The sequence below is a fragment of the Phodopus roborovskii genome, unplaced genomic scaffold, assembly GCF_943737965.1.
Source record: "Phodopus roborovskii unplaced genomic scaffold, PHOROB, whole genome shotgun sequence".
Lineage (NCBI taxonomy): Eukaryota > Metazoa > Chordata > Mammalia > Rodentia > Cricetidae > Phodopus > Phodopus roborovskii.
Window position 1 is genome coordinate 25,330,874 of NW_026126460.1, and position 26,069 is coordinate 25,356,942.

The window sequence follows — 26,069 nt, forward strand, 5'->3', positions numbered from 1 at the left end:
TATTGACGTTATGCAAATAGTTTGGGTAACTATGTGCAACAAGAAAATGAAATGCAATGAAATAATAGGTAATATTGCTTTCCATGAAGAATATAATTGTGTATTATATCATATTTAGCATTGCTGAAAAACATATTCACTAAACCAGTTGATTCTTCCTACATCCAGAGACAAATATTTTGAGCTATTATACACTGACCTCCCCTATCAACAGTTCTCTCTTGGCAGTGGCCCATTTGTATAGTGACATTATTTGAAGCTATTATTTTCCCTCTAGGAATAAGAGTGAATCTATCTTTAAAACAAAGAAATCGAAGATATTAGCAGAGGTTCAAAACTTAATTCATTTGACATACAGAACAACAAATGTGTGTAGTCATTAGACACCTCATTGGAAACAGCTGGTTAAGGGGGGAGGGGATAACATTTCAAATGCCTGGAGACATAAGATTATGTGTAAGAAGAAAATCCAGAATAGAATGTATATGCTTTCGAGTTTTTAAATTTAACATTTAGAATAATCAACATGAATACATGTCCTTAAGAACATACTGAGGGTAGAGTCTTCATGAACACAATTCTCTCTCTGCCATGGAAGATACAGAAAGGAAGAAGCTATGTGCAAACCAGCCAAACAGCCCTTCCCAGGAAATGCATCTACGGATATCTTAACATTTTGGACTATAAAGCATCTAGAGATGTGAAAAGTAGCTGTTTAAGCCATCTGGGACATGGTATTTGTGACAGCAGTCCAAGCTGAGGCAACAGTTATGGGACTGCATTAAGCCTAAAAATTCCCTTTAACATTTCTCATGGAGGTTTATTCTAATGACTTCATTATGTACTTAATCATATTGCAGAGTACAAAAATTATTCACTTACACAGTGACCTCATACTCTTGGTTCTCTTCTCCTTACTTTTTCCATGAGCCAATTTTCAAAATTCCTGATTGTAGATTTTTTTGAGTCTGTGGCCAAGTTACAAAGCATTGTTTAAAATAATAATAGTAATATTACAAATTGTACCTTTTAACTAAATAACTAAATAAAACCCTTCAGCAATTCCTTAGTATACAAGGACCATATCAAGTATCTTTTCTCATTTTCAAAAGACAGATTATTTAATTATTACATTCAAATAACCTGAAAGCCCCAGCCACTAGGGCTGGGCCTAATATACAAAAAAGTAATGATCATTACTGTCATTACTCCCTGACAAATGTTAACATAACTGTCCTAATTTATTTCTCCATCATTCTTGATTCCACAATCTAAGAACACCAAGTGTTCCAATCCTCCACCCTTCAATACTTTTAAGCAAAACACTCATCTTTCCTCTTTCTCATAATGTCTAAACTTCTTGAATTAATCTTCCTTATACCCAACAACTATCCATCTGTTTCCTCCTCAACATTTATCCCTTGATTCTGGTCACTTCATTCTCTGAAACATAATGCTTATTCCTCAGGACATAATACCAAATAACAAATCTCCACGACTAGTTCTGAGTGTTCAAGTTTATCTACAAACACATACTTGTATTTGAGGGTGTTACAACTCACAAGTAAAATGACTTCTTCTAAGGTATTTTCTAATGATAAAAACTGTCAATAACCTAAAACAAAACTTACCCCATCCTTTACCTGCTATAAATCACTTTTTATTCTGACATCACAGTACTCTTATTGGGTACACTACAATCTGAGATTGCCTTATTTCCAAAGCTCTAACATCATTTCCTCTTTTCCAGTCTATCCTTTTACTCAGATTTTCCAAGATAGTCTTCTGATTCTAATAAACACTCACCCAATTCTACATTTCATATCTCACCCTCAATATTTACAATCTCCAAACATTGTTATACTCTTTAAACCCTGCCACTGTTTAATTTAAATTCCTTAGTAAGGCAGTCAAATTTTCTTAATCTTTTCCTGTGCTCTTTGTTATACAATAATTCAATAATCACAAATTTATGTTCCTCAGTTAACATTCTCCTTTGCCCTAAGAGTAACCAGTTGTTCCTTTTTAAAACTGTATACTATTTGCTTTACTACAGTGCCTCCTACAGTGTTTGGATACGTCTCTTAATCTTTCTTTTAAAGACTGCACTAAATTTCCCTTTCTCATGAAACATTACAATTTAGGTTAACTTTTCTTTCACATAATACTTAAGCTATTATCACCTATGCAACTCATTTGCCATTTAATGTATGGGGGTTTCATACGATTACTAAAAGTACACCATCTCTCAACAACCCTAGACAGAGATCATATACACCGTCTGTGCATCTAAGTGCATTTTTTTAATTGAAAAGAAAGCACAGGTATGTAACAAAATTATGACTACATGATGAACATAATCCTATGAATGTTATGAAATCTCTCCACCCCACCTTCCAGAGAAAGAAATTCTAGAAGATGGACAGGAAGAGAAAGCTATTCTGCAACCCTACAGTGATGACTCATCAAGGAACCATCAATGAACACTGAAACCACCACACAGAAGCTTCTATAAGAATAGGACATTTATACAGTATCAAAATATCACTGAACAGATTACTTAGGAATTACAAAGGGAAAAAATGGTACCTTTACAGTGAAGAAATCTGGCGGACACCAAGTGATCAAAGTTAACATCACCAATAATGGGATAAACTGACAGCAAGTGCCTCCTGATGTGATGCACTGAGGACACAACATCACTTATGTATTATTCCTGCCAAAAATGCACAACCTGAAACTAGTCATGAGGAAACAATCAGACAAACCAAAAACTGAGGGACAATCTATAAATCAACTGACCTACAACCTTCAAAATTGCCAATGTGCAGGCAGACGAAAAGTCTGAGGAACTCAACGTGTGATCCTGGATGGGATCGTAGATCAGAAAAAGATTACTATAGAGGACATCACTGATACATAGGACAACCAGTAAGATCTGAATTCGGATGATAGCATGGTACTACACTAATGTTAAACTGTCAGGTTTTCTTTATGCCTCTTTGGTTATATCAGAGAACTTCTGTAGTCACAGGAGAACTGTTTCCAAACAATTTAGGGTATATGAAATGTAAACCTTATTTACTAAGTGTTCAATAACAATTTAAATAAAAATTAGTAATAGATTGACTTGGAAAAATGTGGCAAAATGTATAGGTTAGAAATATGAGTTCATTTTATCATTCACAAAACATTTTTGCCACCACCACCCCAAAATGTCCTAGAGAAAGACATTGTAGTAAGGCTATTTCATAAATGAATTTAGCTTTTCTGCTGTTTTGTTCAATGAAAACACTTTATTATGTTAACCAAAATTTATCTTTAAAGATTTCATATTTACCACAAAACTTAGCTAAAATGAATAGTCTATTTCAATAGTGAAAGTCAGAATACTTTTAAATAATAGTTTTATTTTCAAATATACAGAAAAGCTAAAAAAGCTAGTTGAAATATTTTTAAAAAGAATTATCTATAATTAACATTTAATTGTAATTCACTGTTTTCTTCATTTTTATATATCCATTAAAGATGACAAACTTCCTCTCTTCTCAAATATCATAAACTGTGATTTAGCCAATAGGTTTTCAGTAAGGTTTTACAATACAGTGACATGTTAAATATAGGCTTCCTGTAGCCTTGAAAAGAATGTTCTAATCAAAATGCAAATAGTGTAAGGATTCTCTATAGTCAAAATTGTATTAGCAACAGTCCTTTATAAATTGGGTACCTTATTTATGAGATGTTCAGTAACAACTTCTCTTAGTCCAGTGTAGAGCTTTTCTCCATGTTTATGCAAAACCATTGTATATGCATTTCTATAGAGCTCCTCAAAACTAAGACCACTGTTATTCTTACGCTGGATTTCTTGAATTGCATTTTTCAGAAGGTCCCAAATGCTGTTTACGTATTTTTCATCCATGGTCATCTGCAATATCCAAGAAAGAGAAGGGAAAAAAAGTTGAGAATATTTATTTGTCCATGTCATAAATATTTTGACTATGACTACAAATCTATATGGTTTATAGAGACATTAACAACTATTTTATTTTAGCAAAATAAGAGATACATTTGAAGTTGCTTGAGCTAATAAACATTCTACATGATTTTTTCACCATATCCTCACTCGACTGCTTCCTGTTGCACTGAAAAATAGAAACTAAGAGGCACTATACAACCTGACCATATCCATCAACGTTTTTGGTTCTATGCCAGCATAATCTGTTAATTCTTACACTACAAGTATAGTACAGGAACCAGAAGTAAACACCACAAATGCAGGATGCCAGGGCCCACCCCAGGCCTACAGAAACAACCTTAATTATAACACAAAGTCTAAGCAAACTGCACATGTCCAGTCAACTACTAAAGGATTTTTTTGACCTTTCTTATCATCACTGATTTTCTGTCTACTAAATCATTCCTATTTACATGTAAAACGATTATTTTCCACCTTAAAGTCAAATCTTCACAATCTTTCATAACTTATTTCCACTTACAATGAAATAATTAAATAGCAAAGGATTGGAATGGTCCTTCATATTCAGCGTCTCCAAATTCCATTTTTCTATTATATCTTTAGTCCACAACAATAAATATAACTTTCATCTCTAACATTTCACTAGAACTGTGAAAAAGTCAGTGACTCTTACGTACATAAATCTAACGGTCAAAGTTGCAGATCTCATTTTACTAGACTTACCCAGCAGTATTTTGAAAGAGCTCACCAATTATACTATTTAAAACAAAAACTTCACTTGTCTTCCAAGCACTATAGCCACTTATTTTTCTTCCCATTTCACTGCTTCTCACTTGTCACTTAGCTTCTGGTTCTTACCGCCATCTCTAACCCTAGACTCACGTTCTAGAGATCTCATTTATTTCTATGACTTACTCTCCAATTCCCTATATCCTAGCCTGACCTGTTTTTTTGAACACTAGTGGTAGGTATGTCAGCTGCCTACTCAATGTTCCTATAAGCATCTCAAACTCAAGTTTGAAAGACAAGTCCTAATCTTTTCCCCACACTCCACTTGTCCTGTAGTCTTTTCCAACTGAACAAATGCCTACTTCTTTCTTCCAGGTACTAAGTGTAAACATCATCTCTGGCTATTTCCTTACTCCAATTCCAACCCTAAATACACACAAATCTTATTCCCTACTTTCAAAATACAAGTAGAGAGCACAACCCTTCACAACAGTTCCATTAATAAATACAGTTGTGGTTATAAAAAAAAAAAAAACCACCATTTCAGCCAGGTGGTGGTGGCACACATCTTTAATCCCGCACTTGGGAGGCAGAGGCAGGTGGATCACTGTTGAGGCTAGCCTGATCTACAAAACGAGCTCCAAAGCTATAGAGAAACCCTACCTCAAAAAACAAAACAACAACAAAAAACGAGGAAAAAAAAAACAAAACAAAAACAAAGAAACAAGAAACCAACCACCATCTCTGAGATACTGAGATAGTTCTAAAACTAACCACCATCTCTCAGATAGTTCTAACAGCTACTTTACAATTCTTGGCCTGCTTCCAAAAACTGATCTCCTGAAAACAAATCAAATCATGTCACTTATCTGTTCACAAGCCTCAAATGACTTTTCATATCCCCTGGGGTTAAAGTCAAAAGCTTGCAAGGTTCTCCAACAAAGCCTTACTTGATCCCATTCTTCTGAACTTCATCCTTTCGCCCATGTTCACTGTGCTCTCTGCACACCTACTGCCCAACTGGAATACATAAATAAACTCAATTTAGTTTTTGTCTTTCTTGCCCTCTCTGGAATGTTTTCCCTCAGACATACATGGAATATCTCAAACCTTCCAAATGACTATGAACTGTTAAGTGGCCATCCTATTTACAATACCAGCCTCCACTCAGTACTGAACCCCAAATCTAGCCATACTATTTTTCTTTTTCATGTTAGCTTCATGAAGGTAAAATGTTTGAAATAGCCCCTAAATAAATAACACTTGGCACATAACAGGTATTTGTAGTTGCTGATACTTGACCAAACCCTTTTGCATTCCACACATCTACTCAGTTAAATAGGGCGATGATTAGAGCCAGAGGACAAACAAGTTACTTCTAGTGATTACTACAGCAAAAATATTAACAATCAAGCAAGTAAAAATAAACACAAAATTATACAGCTTACCCCAAGTCACCAAACAGTACAGGATTCAAACTACTGGACTCATCTCACATTTCACATGTCAAGTAAATCAGACACCAAGTCACTGATTATCTATGCTACACTAGTGAAGAACATAGGTTTTGAAGTCCGGGGGTGGGTGTCCTTAATTAGTATTATGGTTTTCTCACTGTCAAGCCACAGACCTTAAACAAATAATTTAACTCCTTTATAACTTGATTTTCTCATTTCAAAAATAGATCTAAGAACATTATTTATCTTGATCTGATTCTTACATGATTTCAAACCCAGTTTAGGTACCATGCTCTCCCAAATTTTATTCCTGGCCACACCAAAACTGGGCATTCTTTATATCATTCCTTCAGATCATTGTAGTGATCTATCTACTATTACAATCCCATATACCATATTTCTTTGTAACTATTATTTCATTCCACTTCTTCCACTGGACCGTAAGAATACTGAGGGGCCTATCTTTTGCTTCAATGTACTTTAGTGGTAGTAAACCAATGACTGACAAATAAAGGCTACTTTAACCACTATTACACGAATGAATTCTGAGAAAGCGAACCAGTAGTAGACACTAGGATAATGGAAGAACATTAAACATGCTTATCTGCAGCAATCTAATTTTTAAAATATTCAAATGTCATTTTAAAACACAAATAAGGAATAGTGTGGGGCAAACAACAGGCTCTAAAATTTCCTATCAGGCACTATTTTCATATTTACTTGTTTATCTTACCAATTATCAGACTCCAGAAATCTACTTAACCAGTGCTTTCATTATTAAGTGTTAGCTGGGAAGAATTAGTGGACTGAATAAGCCATTCAGGAAAGGATCATAAGAACAATACAACAAATGAAACAGACAGTCGCTATAGATTCCTCCATTTTTTTGGTCCTGGCATTAAACACATCAACCCTGGTAAAATAAATTTACCAGTAAGTTTTAGCTTTCACTCAATACTTATTTCATCAACCTTAACCAGGAACATTAGGCTACACTTTACACAGGATGTGAAAAAAAAAAAAAATCTTAAGGTTCTAATCTATGTACATTAAAAAAAAAAAAAAAAAAAAAAAAAAAAAACCCTTTAAAGTTAACAACCTAAACTATCTGAGAATTTGAGGAATCCCATTCATAACATTTGTATGCTTAAATTTCCCACAACTACAAATAAACTCAGGAATTTTTCACAACCAAGGCTTTAGGGGGACAATACACATGCACGTGTGCACACACTATTCCACTTAATGTCTGTTATATAATTACAAATACATCTAGTGTCCCACCCCAAGAAGTTCAAGCTACAGAAATAAAATTCCTTCAACAAGAAAGAAAAGCTTATTTTTAAAGGAAAGATATAATTAGGTATATAATTATTCTTAAATAGTTTATATTTCCCTCATTAGGCAATAGCAATAAAAATTACTCTTTTTTTTTTTTTTTTTTTTTTAACTGTAATGCTAGCTGGGCCTGGGTGGCATATGCCTTAAATCCAAGGACATGGGAGGCAGAGGCAGGCAGATCTCTGTGAGTTTGAGTTCAGCCTGGTCTACAGAGCTAGTTCCACAACAGCTAGGGCTACAGCAGAGAAACCATGTCTCAAAAAACAAAAACTGCAATGGTCATCTATATTATTTCAAATGGCATGACCTCCAAAGGCCTGGTTTGAAAAGATGTCTATTACATATTTATACATCTTGAAGGTGCTGCAATTATTAAAAGCTTGAATAGAACTTCATTATGAAACAAGTTAAAACTAAGATGAAGAGAACTGTATTCTTTGCATCCTCTGTGCATAAAGTACAAAAAGTTTTCAGTCTCTTGTGAATAATATTCTACCAGAAATTTGCAACAGGGCACGTGCATGTGTGTACCTGAAATTCAAGCCATTCAGAATAGCCAGTATGTTATGTATGTATGTACGTACGTACATACGTACATGGGGAAATGTTTGAGCTTAGTTCTAAGCTTTAGCCTCAATGAGGCTTCCTTAGTATACTTAGAAATCACAGTAATCTTACCATTTACAATGGAAATATTAATTACTAAGGCACCTCCCACTTAGGCTACAAACACTTCTGACTAGTAAGGTGGTCTCTCCTTTGTTATTGTATGCCCAATAATATATATTCACATGGCATGATGACTAGGTGACATTAGCTAATATTGATAAAGGCTCCTACTTGATGGCAGGATTTAATGATATATAATATCAGCAATAACCTCATTTCTCTAGCATTAATCCCTTAAATAATGTCAATCATAAAAACATAGCCAAAGATCCAAGCTTTGAGACAAACAGCATAGTGGAAAGACACTGATTAAACAAGTTATTAAAATTTCCAAACTTGGCTTTCCTCATCTGTTTGTGGTGAAGAGATGGTGTACTGAATGCCAATTAAGAACATTTATGAAAGCACAAAGAACACAGCATTTGCCTAATAAATATAAATTTGTTTCTTCCTTTACTGAACAAGAGAGCATTGCTGAGTATAAAATCACTGATGTTTGCTTAAATGATTTTTAAAATAAAGACCATTTGGGAATAAGCGTGCTGCCAAGAAAAAAATTAAAATAAAACAAGAAAAATCACCTCAATAACTTATACCATGAAGAAAAAAAATAATCAAAGTACAGCAGCCTGGGACAATTCCACGAAAGTACAAAATAAGCCTATCTACAGCTAACTGGCCTCTAATATTAACTTATAGAACAGCTATACTTACAGTTTAAAAAAAAAAAAAGTTGAATCAATAGGAGGTTCAATTATGCCTAGGATTTCAATCTTTAGCACATGAGTAGGACGCTCAGGTATCATGTTGAATATCTGGAAAATTTGGAACTTACTTTTCAAAAACAGAAAATTATGCTTCTAGATTAGTCTATCAAAGTCCATTTGTTTATAGATCTTACCATTATTAATTCTACTTCAATTATATTCTTTGGATGATTTTATATATAAGAAGCATTTAATAATCCAAAGTGACCACAGCAGGAAGCAATCATGTAGACTTTCGTCCCTAGCATCTATGGAAGACTGATTCCAGAATCCTTGGGGATACCAAAATTTAAGAATGTTCATACTTTTAAGTCATTTCTAGATTACTTTAATATTAATGCAATATAAATGTTATACGAATAAGTCGCTGCACTGTTTATGGACTACAAGTACAGTCAGTAATTAAAGATGCCTTGAGTGAATAGACTGTCTTCCCACTGAAGCACAAAGCTGGCCAGTATCTCACCAACAGTCTTTTTCATAGTTGATAAAGAAAAAAATAGGACCTCAAAGTAGCTGTCATTAAAAAAAAAAAAAAAAAAAAATACATGAATGCATGGCTTAAATTCATACTTCTATAATAAAAATAAAGTCATAACAATGACATTATCATTTTTCCCTTTAGATGAAATCACTAGTTTTTAAAATAAATAAAACAGCCTTTCCAAATAAAACCTTTATGAACTATAAGACAACACCAAATTGTAGCTATACTGGAAAACCAATTATACATAAGTCAAAGGGAGAAACAAATGAAAGTGTAATTTGCCACTACTATTAGCTTGGTCTTTGAATGGACCTAACTCTAATCAGTTATGACAGCAAAAGACCCACCACATACATTTATTACAAAGATATGCTGTGGAATCTACTTAACCTTACCTAAAATGGTCAGTTCACAAAAAGAAGTTGCAAGAACTTGGCTAATTTCCCCACTGCTTTATACAAAAATTTAGCCACCATCCATGTAATACAGCATTTCCACTTTGGAGAAAAATTGAATTCTGAAAGGTTAAATAATGTCTGCAATGTGAGACAAATGTCTTACACAAATTCCAAGAGCACATGAGCATTATTTCCTAGATTCAAACAGAAAAAGAGCTAGAATTTGTCTAAGGTAAAACCTCTTCATTTCACAAAGAAAGAAACAGACTAAGTGGCTTATCAAAGACCACAAAACTAGTTAGAACAATGAAGGAGCCCAAATGTCCCTCCACTGTATCATGTCAACTCAAATTATCAAGCCTCTCTGTACTAGAAATTCATAATTAAGGCCAGAATTTACAATGAATGACTATGTTAATTTCAGTTTGGTCCACAGAAACAAGCTTTTAACAACACCAACAATAAAAAAAAAAAAAAAAAAAAAAAAAAAAAAAATCAGATGTTATTAGTTGTTTTTCCATAATTCAAATAAGGTGCAAATTCCTAGGTGAGAACACCTTGTCTAGTCTTCAATTTCCTCATCTGTTAAATTAATAACCAATTTTCTCTAAAGTTCATGTTATGGTTTGAGTTTGTGTGTCTGCTCCAAACCTCTTAATTTGTTGAATATATCAATACTAAGAATTGAGGCCTCATGGGTAAAATTAGGTAACCTTATGCTTGATGAAGGGAAATAAGCCCCTTGGCCTTTTGTTTATGGCAAAAAGAGGAAATAGCATTCTTCTCCTCTGGAGTATGTGGCATCAAAGTATCATCTTGGGAACAATGAACAGACTGCCAAGATAAGTGAACTTGGGAATATCATGAGCATGGACTTTCCAGCCTGCAGAAATAGAGAAAATGAGTATTTGTTCTTTATAAGTTGACCAGCCTATGATCTGCTGTTACAGTTACTTGGGCAGTTCTACATAGCTTTTTAAAATTAGGAGCTAGGAAGATGACTCAGTATATAAAACGTGAGGACTAAGTCTGGATCCCCAGCACCCATGTAAAAGGCTGTGCATGGCAATGCATACCTGTAACCCCAATACTAGGAAGGTAGAGACACAAGTACCTCTGGAGCTCTCTCGACAATCAATACAGCTTAGTCAATGAGCTCCAGGTACAGTGAGAGTGCCTGTGTACGGGCTATTTTTATGTCATCCTGACATAAGATAGAGTCATCAGAGTAGAGAGCCTCAGCTGAGAAAACATCTCTGTAAATTTGCACGGTAGGCAAGCCTGTAGGATTTTATTAATTAGTGATTGATGGGGGAGGGCCCAGACCACTCTGGGCACTATCCTGGGATGGTGGTCTTGGGTTCTTTAAAATAGGCTGAGTAAATCATGAGGAGCACCCCTCCATGGCTTCTCCATCAGCTCCTGTTTCCAGATTCATGCTCTGCTTTGAGTTCCTGTCCTGACTTCCTTTGATGATGAACATGGTATAATGTGTAAGTGAAACAAAGCCTTTCCTCCCCTAATTGCTTTGGCCATGGTGTGTCATCACAGCAACAGTAACCCTAACCAAGACAGTCTGTCTCAAAAAATAAAGTGGAAAAGAAACTGAAGACATAGAACTTGGACCTTTGCATTTCACAAGAATGCATACGTACATACATGCATGTGTACACACACACCTACCTCACTTAGGAGAAAATAGTTAAATGTGGCTAATTTACTTCATTTAAAAACTACACTTCATGTTTCAGTTACATACTACTAGAGAACTCTTTAATCCTTGTGCTTAAAACTCATTTCACTGTTTACTACTTTAGTATACTGTGATTTTTTTTTTAAAGAAATAATTAATGTTAACCTCAAGGAACAGTCTTTCTAAGTACATACTTAACATACACTACATTGTGCAGCATACACTCTGTAGTAAGCCCCATGGCCCTTAGATCTGTCACCAGTCAATAGTTTTGTTTTGGTTTGGTTTTGGGGACAGGGTTTTTCTGTGTAGACCTGGCTGACCTGGAGCTCAAAGAGATTTGCATGCCTCTGCCTCCTGAGCACTGGGAATAAAGATGTGTTCCACCGCCACCCAGCTATCAGCCAATAGTTTAAACCCTTTCCAATATTAAGAAAGCGTATTATTTCAGAATCTAGAAAACACTTAACAATGTACATATGTAGTATAGCATGCAAGATCAATCTGTGTCCCATGAGCTACATGCATGCATGTTGGGACAGCTATGAATAGGACCCAATACTTCTACAGATGACAACGCCATGTAGCAATATTTAAAGGTTGGACGGCCCTGGTAGTCTAATGGAAAACATTATCTTTTTGAGTCAGACACTTGAATATGAATCCTACCTCTACCCTTTCCTAGGTGTCTATGTAATATTATATACTTTTTAGTGGACGTCTCAGAACTCCCAATTACATTTAAAACATGAGGGAAAAATTCTCAACTAAAACTTGCTTTTAGGATTTGAGATCAGTCAAAATATTTAAAACAAAATCCAGAATAAAGTAGGTGTTCAATATTTAGCAGTTTACTAATCTTATGAAGGACTTTTCTTTGTTGGACATGGAAAGTAACTGGATATAAAGAAGAAAGCAATGTTTAATACTCGGAGAGGATATATCAGTATTAGAGGCTAACGGTTCATCAAGAGCTATTTTAAAGAATAACTTGAAGCAGTGTTAAAGAATCCCTCTTGGTGATGCTGCCTTGATGGTTTAGAAGAATATCTACAAGAAAGCTTGTATTTTCCAAAGAACGTAAAGATTGCCCTTTGAAGTTTTTGTTCACTTGCTCAGCAGTAACATTTCTCATTTAAAAAGCAAAATAGGTCCTCTCCTTTTTCTCTAGATTCTAAGTTTTAAATGCATACAAGTCAAATCAACAAGTTTTACTTAATTACTTAGAATTTTACTTGGCTTTAAAAATTAAAAGGCACACTTTCCAGTAGCAAAACCATGGGCTAGTTAAGACAACTACAGGGCTAGTTCTTAATTTCCTATTACCTAGTTGGGCAAGTAGGGCCCTGTTAATTAGGCTGGTGATTCATGATGTTAAGGTAATGGCTAACCATTTTAAGTTAATCCCCTACTAATGGCAATAGAGAAGCTCTAAATGACCATGAAGGACAACTCTGATGATACCCTTCTACTACAAGCCCTCCAGTCCTCTACAATCTATGTCTGTGACTACAGTAAACACTAAACATTTTTAAATGAAAATTCTGGTCTTACAATTAGCAACTCTTTCTTTAAAATCTATCTCCCAGTTACACCACTAATTCCTATACTATCTCATTTACTCCTTATAATTAGAATCTGTGAAAAACTGTCCTTCAGTGTGCCATTTTATGTGAAATGGACTAAAGAATATTGATTGTATTATTTCATTTACTGAATATTGTCTATCCTATGTTGTATACTATTATAACTACACTAATGAAAATCAATTCATAAAGACTTGATGCTTCCTCTAAAAGAAAATTAAACTCCTAAATAAAGAAATATAGATCATTCTATCAGAAATTTTGGTAATGAAATTGGTAATGAAGAAGAAAAAGAGTTTCTTGTTTCTCAGAACAGAATCTAAGAGCTGAATAATGATAATTGAATAAAAAGATTGCTGAAGAACTTCCATCTCCTGACACTGATTTACCGTTATGTGTGTGTATGGGGGGGGGGGAGTGGACAATTGTTAGATTTCTTTAAGAGAGGTAAGAGAATTCCTTTTGGTGGCTGGGGGGCAGTGAGGGTTTCTCTGTTTAACAGTCTTGGCTGTCCTGAAACTCACTCTGTAGACCAGGCTGGCTTGAACTCACAGAAAGCTACCTTCGTTTGCCTCCTATGTGCTGGGGTTAAAGATATGTGCCACCACACCCAGCTGAGAAGTCTTACTGAACAGTTTTAAGGACAGTGATTAAAATTCTTAAGCTGGAGCGATGGTTCAACAGCTAAGAATATTGACTGCTTTTCCAGAGGACCTGAGTTCAATTCCCAGCACCTACAATGGTAGCTCACCACTGTCTGTAACTCCAGTTCCAGGGGATTCCACACCCTCACACATGCAGGCCAAAACATCAATGCATGTAAAATAAAAATAAAACAGTTGAGCAGGAAAGATTAGAAATGCACTAGTTAGGATACATACAAAATGGTTCAAGTCACTGAGTGTCTAAATTAGTGACCACTGTGTTTCAATTTTCTTCAGTACATCACAACCTAGAAATATGAGCAATGAAGGGTTAAAAAAAAAAAAAAAAAAGGCTGTCCAGGGTGAGCACTGGGCAAACCCACAATCTACCTGAGAACTAATACCAAAAAAGGAAGACAGGAAATAGTAACTAAAACAAACAAGAAAAACACTAAGTAGTTTTAGATCTGTAGTTCCAACTTTCCTAATGCTGTGATCCTTTAATATAGATCCTCACATTTTAGTTAACCCCAAGCAGAAAATTATTTTTGTTGCTACTTCGTAACTGTAATTTTGCTACTGCTATGAATCATAGTAAATATCTGATATGCAGATGGTCTTAGGTGAAGCCCTCAAAGATGCCAAGACCCACAGGTTGAGAACTGCTGCTTTAGAAAACATTTATTTAAAAGTGTTAGGTTATATACACATAGCAAACTAGTGTTTATAAAATTGTGTGGAATGACTACTGGAAACTTTCTCTTGAAGGCATACCCCAAGAGCCAGTAGCATTCCTGCACACAACCCCAGAGGTACCAACCCTATTCTAACTGCATTCTTGGGTGCTTCACAAATTTGTTCTGCAGACTTTCAGAAATGCTAAGCTAGAGCTTGTATAAAACAGGGAGGGAGAGCACAGCACTAAATAAGTATGCAGAATTTTAATCTACCTACCAAAAAAAAAAAATCACAATTTTGATATTCAATTTTTGGCAAAAGTATGACTCACTACTGACATAATTATACTTAACTGTGTACTAACTAAATTCTAAGCTTTACTTTATCACATAAGATGAGTTATAAGGCAGGTCCTTCTAGTATCCTCATTTTATAGAGAAAACGGAGGCTAATTTAGGAGGCAGTACAAGCAGTTCAAACCACAGCAGTACAGAGCGCACACTCTAACTGCCATTCTCCCAGCCGCTTTGCTTTTTAGCCACACAACACGCATGTGGAATGCTGCAAAAGTAAGAGCCCCCCAGGGTCTACCCATAGTTTTATCCTTACTACTAATAAAGAAAACAGAAACAATAAAATATCCAAGAACTACTTTTTAACCTATTAATAAATAAGAAAGGTGCATTTGGCCAAGATTCAAAGAACTTGAACTTTGAAGTCTACACTTCCTGTCACATTCACACAGAACCAGCTCTCAAGCAAATTGAACTCTCAAGCCTTCACTTGTAAAACAGACAACACTAAGATAGCAATGAACAGCGGTTCTCAACCTTCTTAATGCTTTAAGTTCCTCATGCTGTGGTGATTCTCAACTATAAAACTATTTTCATTATTACTTTGTAACTAATGTTGCTACTGATTTTCCCCCCTTTTGGCTTTTTGAGACAGGGTTTCTCTGTGTAGCTCTGAAGCCTGTCCTGGAACTCCCTCTGTAGACCAGACTGGCCTTAAACTCCCATAGATCCACCTGCCTCTGCCTCCCAAGTGCTGGGATTAAAGGTGTGAGCCACCATTGCCTGGCCTGCTATGAATTTAAATGTAAATATCTGATATGCAGAAGGTCTTAAACAAAGCCCTGTAAAAGGATTATTCAACTCCTACGGGGGTCGCAACCACCACAGGTTGAGAACCACTAATATAGAGAGAGCTTCAAGAAAGAAGTTTAGACTGCTCAGCACATGGAAAGCATTGAACAAGTTTTAGCTGTACTTCTACCTCTCTGGATATTCATTACATAATATACTTCAACTCTATTAATCTCTGTAATTCTAGAATGGATTATGCAGTCTAAGCTGCATTCTGTACAGAGAAAAACGGAACTTCCTAAAGTCAGTCAAAATTCCTGACAGTAGGTGAATGATTAAACAAATGTAGAAATTATAAGGTACCAGTGACTAAAAATGCTTTCAAAAATCTAACCATATGCACTGTAAGAAACCATTATTAAAAATGAATACAGGGAGCTGGAGACTTAGTGGTTAAGGCCTCTTGTTGTCAAAGACCTGGGTTCAATTCCCACATCATCAGGTACCAAGCTCAAATGTGGTACACAGACACACATGCAGGCAAAACATTAATACACGTAATAAAACTAAAACTTTAAAAAAAAACTTTAAAAAGAAATATAGGAATGGGAATATAATAGTTCGGTGTTGAGTACTTGTTTAGCATATCTATCAAACTCAAACATCAGAAAAAGAAACCAAACCACAAAAAGACAACATAAAAAATAAAACTCAACTGGACTATATGAAACAGTGATATGAAACAATAAAGAATTAATATTCTGTATTTCAGAGTGGTAGGATTATTGGAATTGTTTTTTCTTTTCTTCTGTCCTGGCTGGCCTCACAGAGATCTACATGCTTCTGCCTCCCGAATGATGGAATTAAAGGCATGAGCCACCATAAAATACTGCTATGAATGTAAAGGCATACACCACTGCCCAGCTTATTGGAATTATAAGCATGGACATTTATCAAATTTTCTATTACTAGCCTATTATCACTTTCATGATTAGAAGTCTAATAATTGTCAAACCACAATAAATCTATTAATTACATATCATATTTTACCTCAATGATTCTTACTATTAATACTTTTGGGTTCATTTTACAACAGGCAAAAAAACACCTCTAATCCCAGCACTTGGGATGCAGAGGCAGGCTGGCAGTTCAGGCCAGCCTGAACTACAGGGTGAGTTCCAGGACAGGTTCCAAAAGCTACAGAGAAACTCTTGAAAAACCATAAATTAATTAATTATTCAATACCACACAACATTACAAGTCTATCTACTACCCTTCTGCGAATCCTGAATGAAAGTAATAAAAAAATCTGTTGTAAGCTCTCCATTTTTATAATACAAAGAAAAGTGATATTTCTAGCCATAATTCTATATTCTTCCTGCACTGGAAGTTATTACTACTACTACCACTAAGCTACATTTAGTGAATGATCTTCAAACAAATGACTATTTTATGTGAATGAATCAATTCCCAAATCAATGCACTATAAGCAAAAAGGCCAAAATTTTATATTATGGACTATACTACTGTGCAAATAGGCTTTAAACTTTGTGGGGTTGGAGATGAGTTAGCTCAGCGGGCAAGAATGCTTGCTCCATAAAGATATGAATTCAGATCCCAGTACCAACGTCAATATCTGAGCATAGTTGTGTGAATGAGTTTCTGTAACCCCAGCCATATGGAAAGATGGAAACAGGAGGATCCCTGGGACTTACTGGCTGCCAGTCCATCTTCAGGTTCAGTGAGAGAACATATCACAAAGGAATAAGGTAATGGTAGACAAAGACATCCAAAGTACTCTGGCCTTAAATATACCCACAGACACATGGCCTACACCACATACACACTTAAATACCAGACACCATTTCCTCTCTCTCTCATATACAAATAAACAAACAATAAAATTCAGCTTGAGTACTAATTTTCCCAAGACTCTTCCGATCTGCTGTTATATACAAACTGGAGCAAGAGAGCTAACTCAGCTGTTACAGGGTATGCACTGCTTTTACAGAAGTTCCCAGCTTGGTTCCTCAACTTCCCATAACTCTAATTCCAAGGGATCCAACACCCTCTTCTGGCCTCCGTGAAAACATGCATTCATGGGCACAAGCACACACATATAATTAAAAAATTAAAAGTAAGGAGCCTGGAAAGATGGGTTCAATGGTTAAGATCACTAGCTACAAGAGGATTCAGGGTTCCAGAATCCATATGGTGGCTAGCAACTGTTTGCAACTCCAGTTCCAGTGGATCTGACCTCTGAGTGCAACAGGCACACAGGCACAAACATGGTACAGACATACAAGTAGATAAAACACTCATATAGTAAAATGTTTTTTTAAGAAGACAGTAAAAACTAACAGTTGCTTTCTTATTTTATCATTTCTAAAGCAAAGATGTACTAACTCCTAACTATAAAACACTGTTCCAAAAATACTAAGTAGAAAGAGTAAGTCTAATTGTAAGCAGCATTTTGATATAAATTCCTCTGTAAGAAAATAACACAGAGGGGTTGAAGAGATGGCTCAGTGGTTGAAAGTACTGACAGCTCTTCCAGAGGACTGGGGTTCAATACTCAGCGCCCACAAAGCAGCTCACAACTGTTTGTAACTCCAGGTCTAGGAGACCCTCACACAGGGATATGTACAGGCATGCACATAAAATAAAAATAATTATTTTTAAAAAGTAAAAAGAAACACAGAATGAAAGCAGTTAATTCCTGGTTTTGTGTGATCAAGACTGTTATCAGCTTTCCTATACATACCGTCCAGAATTCTCAGTAACAAGTACCTTCTCTAGGAAACCAACCTATTGTGAAGATCAAAGGTGTCCCTTAAACCTGGCAAATATTACTGTAACTAGAAACTGAAGGAAAAGACATTAATTATCCTCAAATCCTTGTCTTATCTCTTCATGTTTTATTGTTTGCCATGAATGATCTCAGCATTTGCCACTTTGTGGGAAACATCCACTGACCATTTTGCAGAGGTAAAATTCATCTACATCAGGGAGCAGATTACATCCAGAGTTGTTCCTGTTATGATTTAGCATGCTTCATTCATAAACTACTAACTGAAGTTACTTCCAGGACCCATGGCAGCTTTGAGGGACAGGTCACATCATAGAGAGTGATTTTCACAGTGTCTCCTAATCTTCTAAGTGAAGCCAAGAATGATAAATGACAGAGGACAGTATTTTCATTCAAGAATCACACCTCTAAGTCCAAACACACCTGTTAAAGCTAAAGCCCATTTGAACAAAATTCTGAGGAATGGTTTTTCGGAGAAATATTAACCCAAGCAAGTATATAAGGGTAGACAAGTGAAGACACTTGGTAACAGCAAGGAAAAAAAAAAGCTCTCTTCCAGTGGAATTATTGGCCCAAATCCCTATGTAATGTCCCCTCTTAGTAATAATCAAGTTCTGTAGCCCAGCTGATACTTTGTGTAACACTTTTTCTTTTTTTAAACAAACTATTATCAACAGGGGCTAGATCAGAGGCTCAGTGGTTAAAAGTGCCCAATGATTTTGCAGAAGACCTGCACTCTGATTCCCAGCACTGGAAGGGTAGTTCAGACAGCTCCAAGGAATCTGACTCCTCTGCCCCCTGCAGGCACCTACACTCATAAGCACAGACCCACATGCACATCATTAAAAAAAAAAAAAAAAAAAAATGAAAAAAATAGCAACAAAAAGATGTAAAATAAGCTACACTCTATATAATAAAGTATAAAAATTAAGAGTCAACATTTTTTTCTGTCAAAAGCTAAAAGTACAGAAATTTTTTTATCATAAATTTTATAGATTTACTTAAAAAATGTAAACTGGGGGAGCAGAAAAAAATGTAACTGTGCATTAAGCTAATGTAGTGTAGCTTTCACTCTGCTGAATAATGTGAAAGCAAACTTAAAATACACACTAAAAACATAAGAAAACCTGATTGGTAAAATTGTATCTGAAATACCCATGAATATATGAGATATTCTGTAAGGTAACTTACCACTATTGTACAGTGAAAATGAAACAAGTCCAAACTTATTCTTTTTACATTTCAATTATTTCAGGGAAAAAAAAAAAACCCTGAAATGAGCAACTGAAACTTTTGATTAACACACAGTCTGCCATAAGTTACAGCTAACTATATATCCACATGATGTAACATACACCAGCTATAGGAATACACACATATATAAGCCTAAGTGGTATTTTTGTGTATATGAAGTACTATTTACAACTTCTGACTAGCAGTTCACGTGGGCTGTAGTTACATACAAGACCACTAATCTGGATGAAAGGAAGTCTGACATTCTAAGGACTTGATTCCCAGAAGTCAATGAAAAATCACTGGAGCCTTATCTATTCTCAATAATGGCTGGTTATTTTCAATGGGAACTACTTGTGACTGTTATTTACTTATGAACTAGGAAAAAAACAAACAAACAAAAAAAAACTCAGTTCCAGTACTATGTATTACCTAACCTATCACACATTATTATCATCTCAGCTAATGGAATAAAATTCTCTCCTGCTTTCAATCCCTAATACTAGCTCCAGAAAACAAAGATCTTTGCCTTTACACATCTACTGATAAATCCTAAAGCTCCAAGAATGAACAGTACCTGCATACAGTACTCAATTTATCTTGGACCAATGAAGGAATGGGGAGAGGAAAACAGGTTCTAGTAGGGAAATGCAGAGGTCAAAGAGGTACAAACACAGATAAAGACAGAACTGGTTACTCTGAAAACTATTAACTTGTCAGATATGAGGTCTTCCACATTTCACTAAACAACAAAGACTTCAAGAAAGAACAGCACCAAGAGCAAACATGTCCTATAAAACCAGTGTCACGATTGATTTAAAAACAAAACCACACAACACCCCCCCCCCCCCGGAATGGAATCAGATTTGACAATCACTTGGATGGTTGATTCAGGAGGAAAATTACTCAAATTCATAAACCCAGTCCACTGCCCAATTACAAAGGAAAACATACTAGTGAACGTTATTAGTGTTGTCTTCCCAGCATTTCTCACTTTCTGAGGTAACCCTTTAAAAAAACAAATCACTCATAATGAAATTAATACCAAAATAATTCATTCTCCTGATTATACCCTGTTTACATAGGCCCCATTTACTTATATAAAGGTGCAAGTTCTACAGACTGACAATATGTTCCTTGCAAATTCACAATTCTGCATCAGTTGTGTACTCTTCTTCTTGACATTAAGAATTCAGAGGCCCTCACGTTCTCCAGGACAAAGTTACTCAACTCGGACAACACTGTGGTCTGCCTTCCCTTTCCTCACTGCAAAGGGTACTTCAGGAATAGCCTGTTTAAAGCCTATTAAAAAAAAAAATGATCAAAGCCCCCCTCCCCTCCCACGCTACAGAATGGATATGAGCCTTAGGAGAGAAAAAAACAACAACTTTCCTTGGTTTTTCTTTTAAAACTCTGCTGACTGCCGGCTTGCCCATTGGCCGTCTACCTGTTACTGCAGAGACAAGAGCAAGTACGTCCAGTTTCGCTGTTACAACAGGGCATTGTAATTGCCTGCCACTGTCGGTCTGATGTCTGATGGAGGCATGACATCCGAAGTTAGCCTCCATCTACTCAACGCCGCAAAGCCTATGACTCAACGCAACGGCAAGAGAAAAAGTTTCTGAGGAGAAAACGTTTGCTGTCGCTAAAAAAACAAAACAAAACAAAACGTATAAGGTAAACCTGGCCTGCGTGGCGGCTACTCTTGGGGACTTCCTTGGCTAAGAATCGGAAAAGGCAAGGGGGTGCCACCGGAGTCGGCTCTGCGCCTGGCCCTCCGAGGAGCGGCGGGGCGATGCTCCGCACGGGTGGGCAAAGTGCTCGGGAGGCTTTGCGGGGTCAGAGATGCTGTCGACGCCACGCTCGGCGCTGTTTTGCCGTGGGGCGTCCCGTGGCAATTCTGTCAGTGAGTGGGGCAGGCGGATACTCAGCGAGACCGCTCCTGACTGAGGAGGGGGCAGAGGCGGTCGGTCCTGCCCACCGCCGTCCAAGCCGAGCCGGCTCCTTCTGGAAAGCACCGGCGAAAAGTTACACACGCACGGCCCACGCGAGGGCCGGGGCGGCAGCGCGCATCCCCTCCGGGCCGGGGCACCGCGGCCGGCGCGAAGGAGGCCCCGGGGCCACCGGGGCGCCAGGAACGGCCCGGGAGGCGACCGCGCCGGCCCGCGCCGCCCCGTTGCCCGGAAGGCTCGCGCCCCGCCACCGGCGGCCGTGGGGGAGGGGAGGCGGGCTGCGGCCTGTTGGCGGAGTTCAGCCCCGGCCTCGCGTGCGGCTCCCGGCCGCGGCTCCGGGTCCCGGGCGCCGAGGACCGACTCACCGGAAAGGCCCGGATCCGCATCTTGGTGTCCTTCCGGCTGCCCGTGCCTTTGCTCAGATTCGACATGGTGCTCGGCCCCTCCCCGGTGGCGGCGGCGGCGGCTGCGGCGGCGGCGGCTCGCACTCCGAGGCGCCGGTGTCACATTGAAGGCGGGAGGGCGGCCGCGGGGCTCGGCGGGGGGCGGCGGCGCGGCCCCCGGGCTGGGCTGGGCGGCGGGCCGGCCCCTGGGCGGCCGCGGCGGCGGCGGGGGCGGCGGCTCGGGCTCGGGCGGCTCGGGCTCGGGCTGCGCTGGCGCGGCGGCTCCGCGGGCTTCCCCTCGCGCCGGGCTCGGCTCCCTTTATCGCGCTCCTCCGCGATGGCGGCGGCGGCGGCGACGGACAAACATCTCACTGCGCAGGCCGAACGTCCTCCTCCTCCTCCTTCTCCTCCTCCGCCTCAGCGAGACGAGATCCGGCCCAGAGGGTGGAGGGGGGAGGAGGGAGGGAGGAGAGCCGAGAGTGGAGAGATGGGGGAGGGGGCGGGAGGACGGGAGGGGAGGCGGGAGGCCGCGGCGGGCACGTCAGATCTCGCGAGATCGGGGCGGGCGCGCGGCCCGGGGCGGGGCGAAGCCCGGGAAGGGAGGACGCCCGGAGAAGGGGGGTGGGCGTGGTCGGCGCCCTGGGGGCGGGAAAGGGGCGGGGCCTGGGGCAGGAGGCGTAGGCTGCGTTTTCAAAAGCGGAGCGGCGGAGACCCCCGGTAGGCGGGGGTGGTCGCTGATTGGTGGAGGGCGGAGATGATGCGTCACGTGGGCAGTGGGCGGGGGAAGTTCCGGGAGCAAAGCTGGGAGTGTTGGGCTGTGGGCTGGTCCGGCTGAGCTTGGCTGGGGAGCCGGGCAGGTAGTCTCAGTGAAGAAGGGCGTGGGGGAGTGGGGCGGCTCAACGTCCTCGAGCTGTTCCTCTGTTTTTCTAGGGCACGTGGCTTAGGGATGGGTACTTGAGCCCCAGCCAGAAACTTGGAAGCAGAGTTTGTGCCGAATAAGAAACTAGTGTCCTGCATTTAGCTAGGTGTTGCAACGCCTCACAACTGAGGCAACCAGGCTTCCTTACACTGCGCAAGCTCCTGGGTTTGTCGGTAAACTGATATTTTCTGGAGGATCCAGAGCCTACTAATGAGCAAAGCCGGTTTTTGTTTATATTGAAATAAAACGCGTGCCTAATGTAGTACATTATCATAATAATTTGTGTTAAACGTAATCATGATAGACGCCTGCCAAACGAAACTTTTGTACCATTACCAAGGGCAGTGTAGATCATTAAAACAAAAAACACCGTGGAATTCAGTTTGCTGTAGATTTAGAAACATCTTTTTTAATTTGTTTGCTCTGGGACTCTTTTTATCATTCCATAGTGGAACTGTCTAGTTTGACTGCCGTTTGCTTTTAATTTAATATGAATCCAACTTCCTAATTTACTTATTGCTCTTTCCGACTCCTAAGGGAAATCTTGAGTATCTCCCAAGGTTCTTAATCTTGTGAATAAACTGTTGTTGGGGTGTGCATCTACGCTTGAAAGCTGAGGTTTAAGTACTTTTTAAAATAGAAAACGTAGTAAAGCTTGCTTATTTATGGTTGAATTAGCCCTAAATTATTTGTAATGTCTAAATTTGCAGTGCCAATGTTCTAGACTCTCCTTGATTGAAATGCCCCCAAAGAAAAATAAACTTTAAAAAATAGGTTTACAACCAAGTGTGGTGGCACATGCCTTTAATCCCAGCACTAGGGAGACAGAGGCATGACGATCTCTGTAAATTGAAAGACAGGTTGGTCTACAAAGTGAGCTCCAGGACAGCCAGGACTGTTACACAGAGAAACCGGTCTCAAAAAAAAAAAAAAAAGTGTGTGTGTGTGTGTGTGTGTGTGTGTGTGTGTGTGTGTGTGTGTGTGTATTTACTAATCAAAACAGAAGCTTAAGGAGATGTTGCTTACACTAAGCTAAAAATAAGACATCAAAAATGGGTTAAGTAAAACTAGGAAGGGCTTTGACAAATATACTAAGTGTGGCACAGGAGTATATAATTTACATATTAATTGATCTTCATTTCCATAGTTATCAGAATATAACACTTTTCTGTTGACAATTCTGTCACAAAACTCTATTTCTTAGTAAAGTTAAATATATGTTCTCTAGACATTGTTTTTAATATAAGCTCTGCCCCCTCCCCTTTTGTTACACAGGGTTTCTCTGTGTAACAGCTCTGGCTGTCCTGGAATTCTCTGTGTAGACCAGGCTGGCCTTGAACTCACAGAGATCCACATGCCTCTGCCTCCACAGTGTTGGGATTAAAGGCATGTGCCACCACCGCCCAACTAAGCTCTGCCACTTTATTAACTGTATAATAAATGTCTTTGTGGACAAGGATTTGGCTATTTTGTCTGGAGGGCATCATCTGTGAAATGAACACTTCTTCCTGAGTTGCTATCAAATTTGAATGAGTGAATACATTTTAAATGCCATCTAAAGGTTGACCAGATGGCTCAGCAGTTAGAAGCAGACATGTTTGCCCTGCACAGGTCTGATGAAACTGAGGTTTATCCCTGGCATCTATCTAAAGGTTAAAAAAGAAAAAGAACCAATTCCCAAGAGTTTTGTTTTTATATTTTTCTGACTACACACCCAGAAGACATGGCATGTCAACATCCACATATTTACACATGCAACAGTAATAAAAATACGAAAGCCATCACAGCAGCCCTGCAGTACCTTTTGGCTATTTATTATTCAATAAAGCCTAAGTTATACTGCTTCCTAAATAATAAGTAAACACTAATATGAGTTTATAAAATGGGTCAAATCTGAAAGCTAGGCTGCAGCTCAGATACCACATACCAGGAAAACACTTTTCAGGAAGCTGGAGAGCCCTTATAAGGTTATCAATTTTAATTTGTCAACTAAAGAAGAGCAAGCAGATGAGCAAGATGGCTAGACTGAGTTTGATCCCTAGCGCCTTTAGGTGGAAGGAAAGAAATGATTTGGAAGTTGTCCTCTGACTTACACACACATCTAATTAATTCAAGTTTTATGTTTTCACCACTCAGCTTGAAAAGTGAAGTTAAGTCAGGCAGTGGGGTGCTCGCCTTTAATACCGGCATTTGGGAGGCAGAGGCAGGAAGGTCTTTGTGAGCCTTGTCAACAGAATGAGATCCAGGACAGCCAGCTCTGCACAGAGAAACCCTCAAACAAAACAACAACAACAAAGAAAAGTAAAGTTAATTTTGCAGGAAATTAGATGTAGGATCTTTTTTAAGTGGGATCACACAATCTCCAAAAGAAATTGCATCTTCCCTCTCATAAGGGGACTCCAGAGAATGATATATGTAACATGTAGGCAAATGTACTTGTGGGTATGAAGAATGAGAATAAGAAAGGCTGAATATAAAGGGATCAGGAAGTACTGAATATAGGTGATGGATACAAGTTAGGAGGGAGGATAGAAAGATTGGTATTATTATTATCATTGCTTTTGGTGGTGAATAAGTGCATAAAATATATTCAGTAGTAAAAGTGTAAAATTTAATAAGAAGCTCCACAGCTTCCAATCTGAGTGTCAATTCTAATTATAGAAGTTCAGGTGTGTGGATGTGGTGTTTTTATTATTTGCAAATTTTTTAAATAACAAAACTTACTTAAATTAAAAAATTTACAAGAACAACCATCTCCATAATTTTAATAAACAGGAGATATTTTTTGGCTTGGGAATTGGGAAGATTTAAGTTTTGAATAAAGAACACTTCTCTACATTGATTGATTGAGCCTTATGAAAAAAAACAGAACATCGACAGTTTTCCATGAACTTGGGAAAATACCAAAAGCCAAGCTAGAAGTATTAAATAATTTAAGACCTATCTCTATTCAATTGTAAAGTGTTATAATCACTTTCATTTGTTTCACAAACACAGATTCTCATGTTTGTGTTACTTAAGCAAAATTTAAGTGCATTTAAAAGAATCACTATCAGCTGTTTCTTAGATTCCCCATCCAATCCTATCCTCAGACAGGATTTCTCTGTGTAGCTCTGGCTGTCCTGGAACTTGCTCTGCAGACTAGACTGGCCTCAAACTCATAGACATCTCCCTGCTTCTGCCTCCTGAGTGCTGGGATTAAAGGCATGTGCCAACACCACCCAGCCTGTTTCTTAGATTTTAACCACCAAGAATACAAAAAT

The 26,069-nt window shown here is 38.3% G+C and overlaps 1 protein-coding gene across 3 annotated transcripts in view; it reads right to left on the minus strand.

Annotated features, from left to right (window-relative positions):
• Positions 1-22,055, minus strand: part of Cul3 (cullin 3) — a 74,215-nt gene extending 52,160 nt beyond the window's left edge. The window contains exons 1-3 of one of the 3 annotated variants that reach the window (XM_051190552.1): positions 21,870-22,055; positions 3,728-3,925; positions 2,590-2,685 (exon numbers count right to left, since the gene is read on the minus strand). In XM_051190552.1, the coding sequence (XP_051046509.1) occupies positions 2,590-2,685; positions 3,728-3,925; positions 21,870-21,935 (360 nt within the window). In that variant the 5' untranslated portion in view covers positions 21,936-22,055. The remainder of the gene's footprint in view (positions 1-2,589; positions 2,686-3,727; positions 3,926-21,869) is intronic. The other 2 variants (XM_051190553.1, XM_051190554.1) reach the window with 2 other exon arrangements.
• Positions 22,056-26,069: the final 4,014 nt, after the last annotated feature.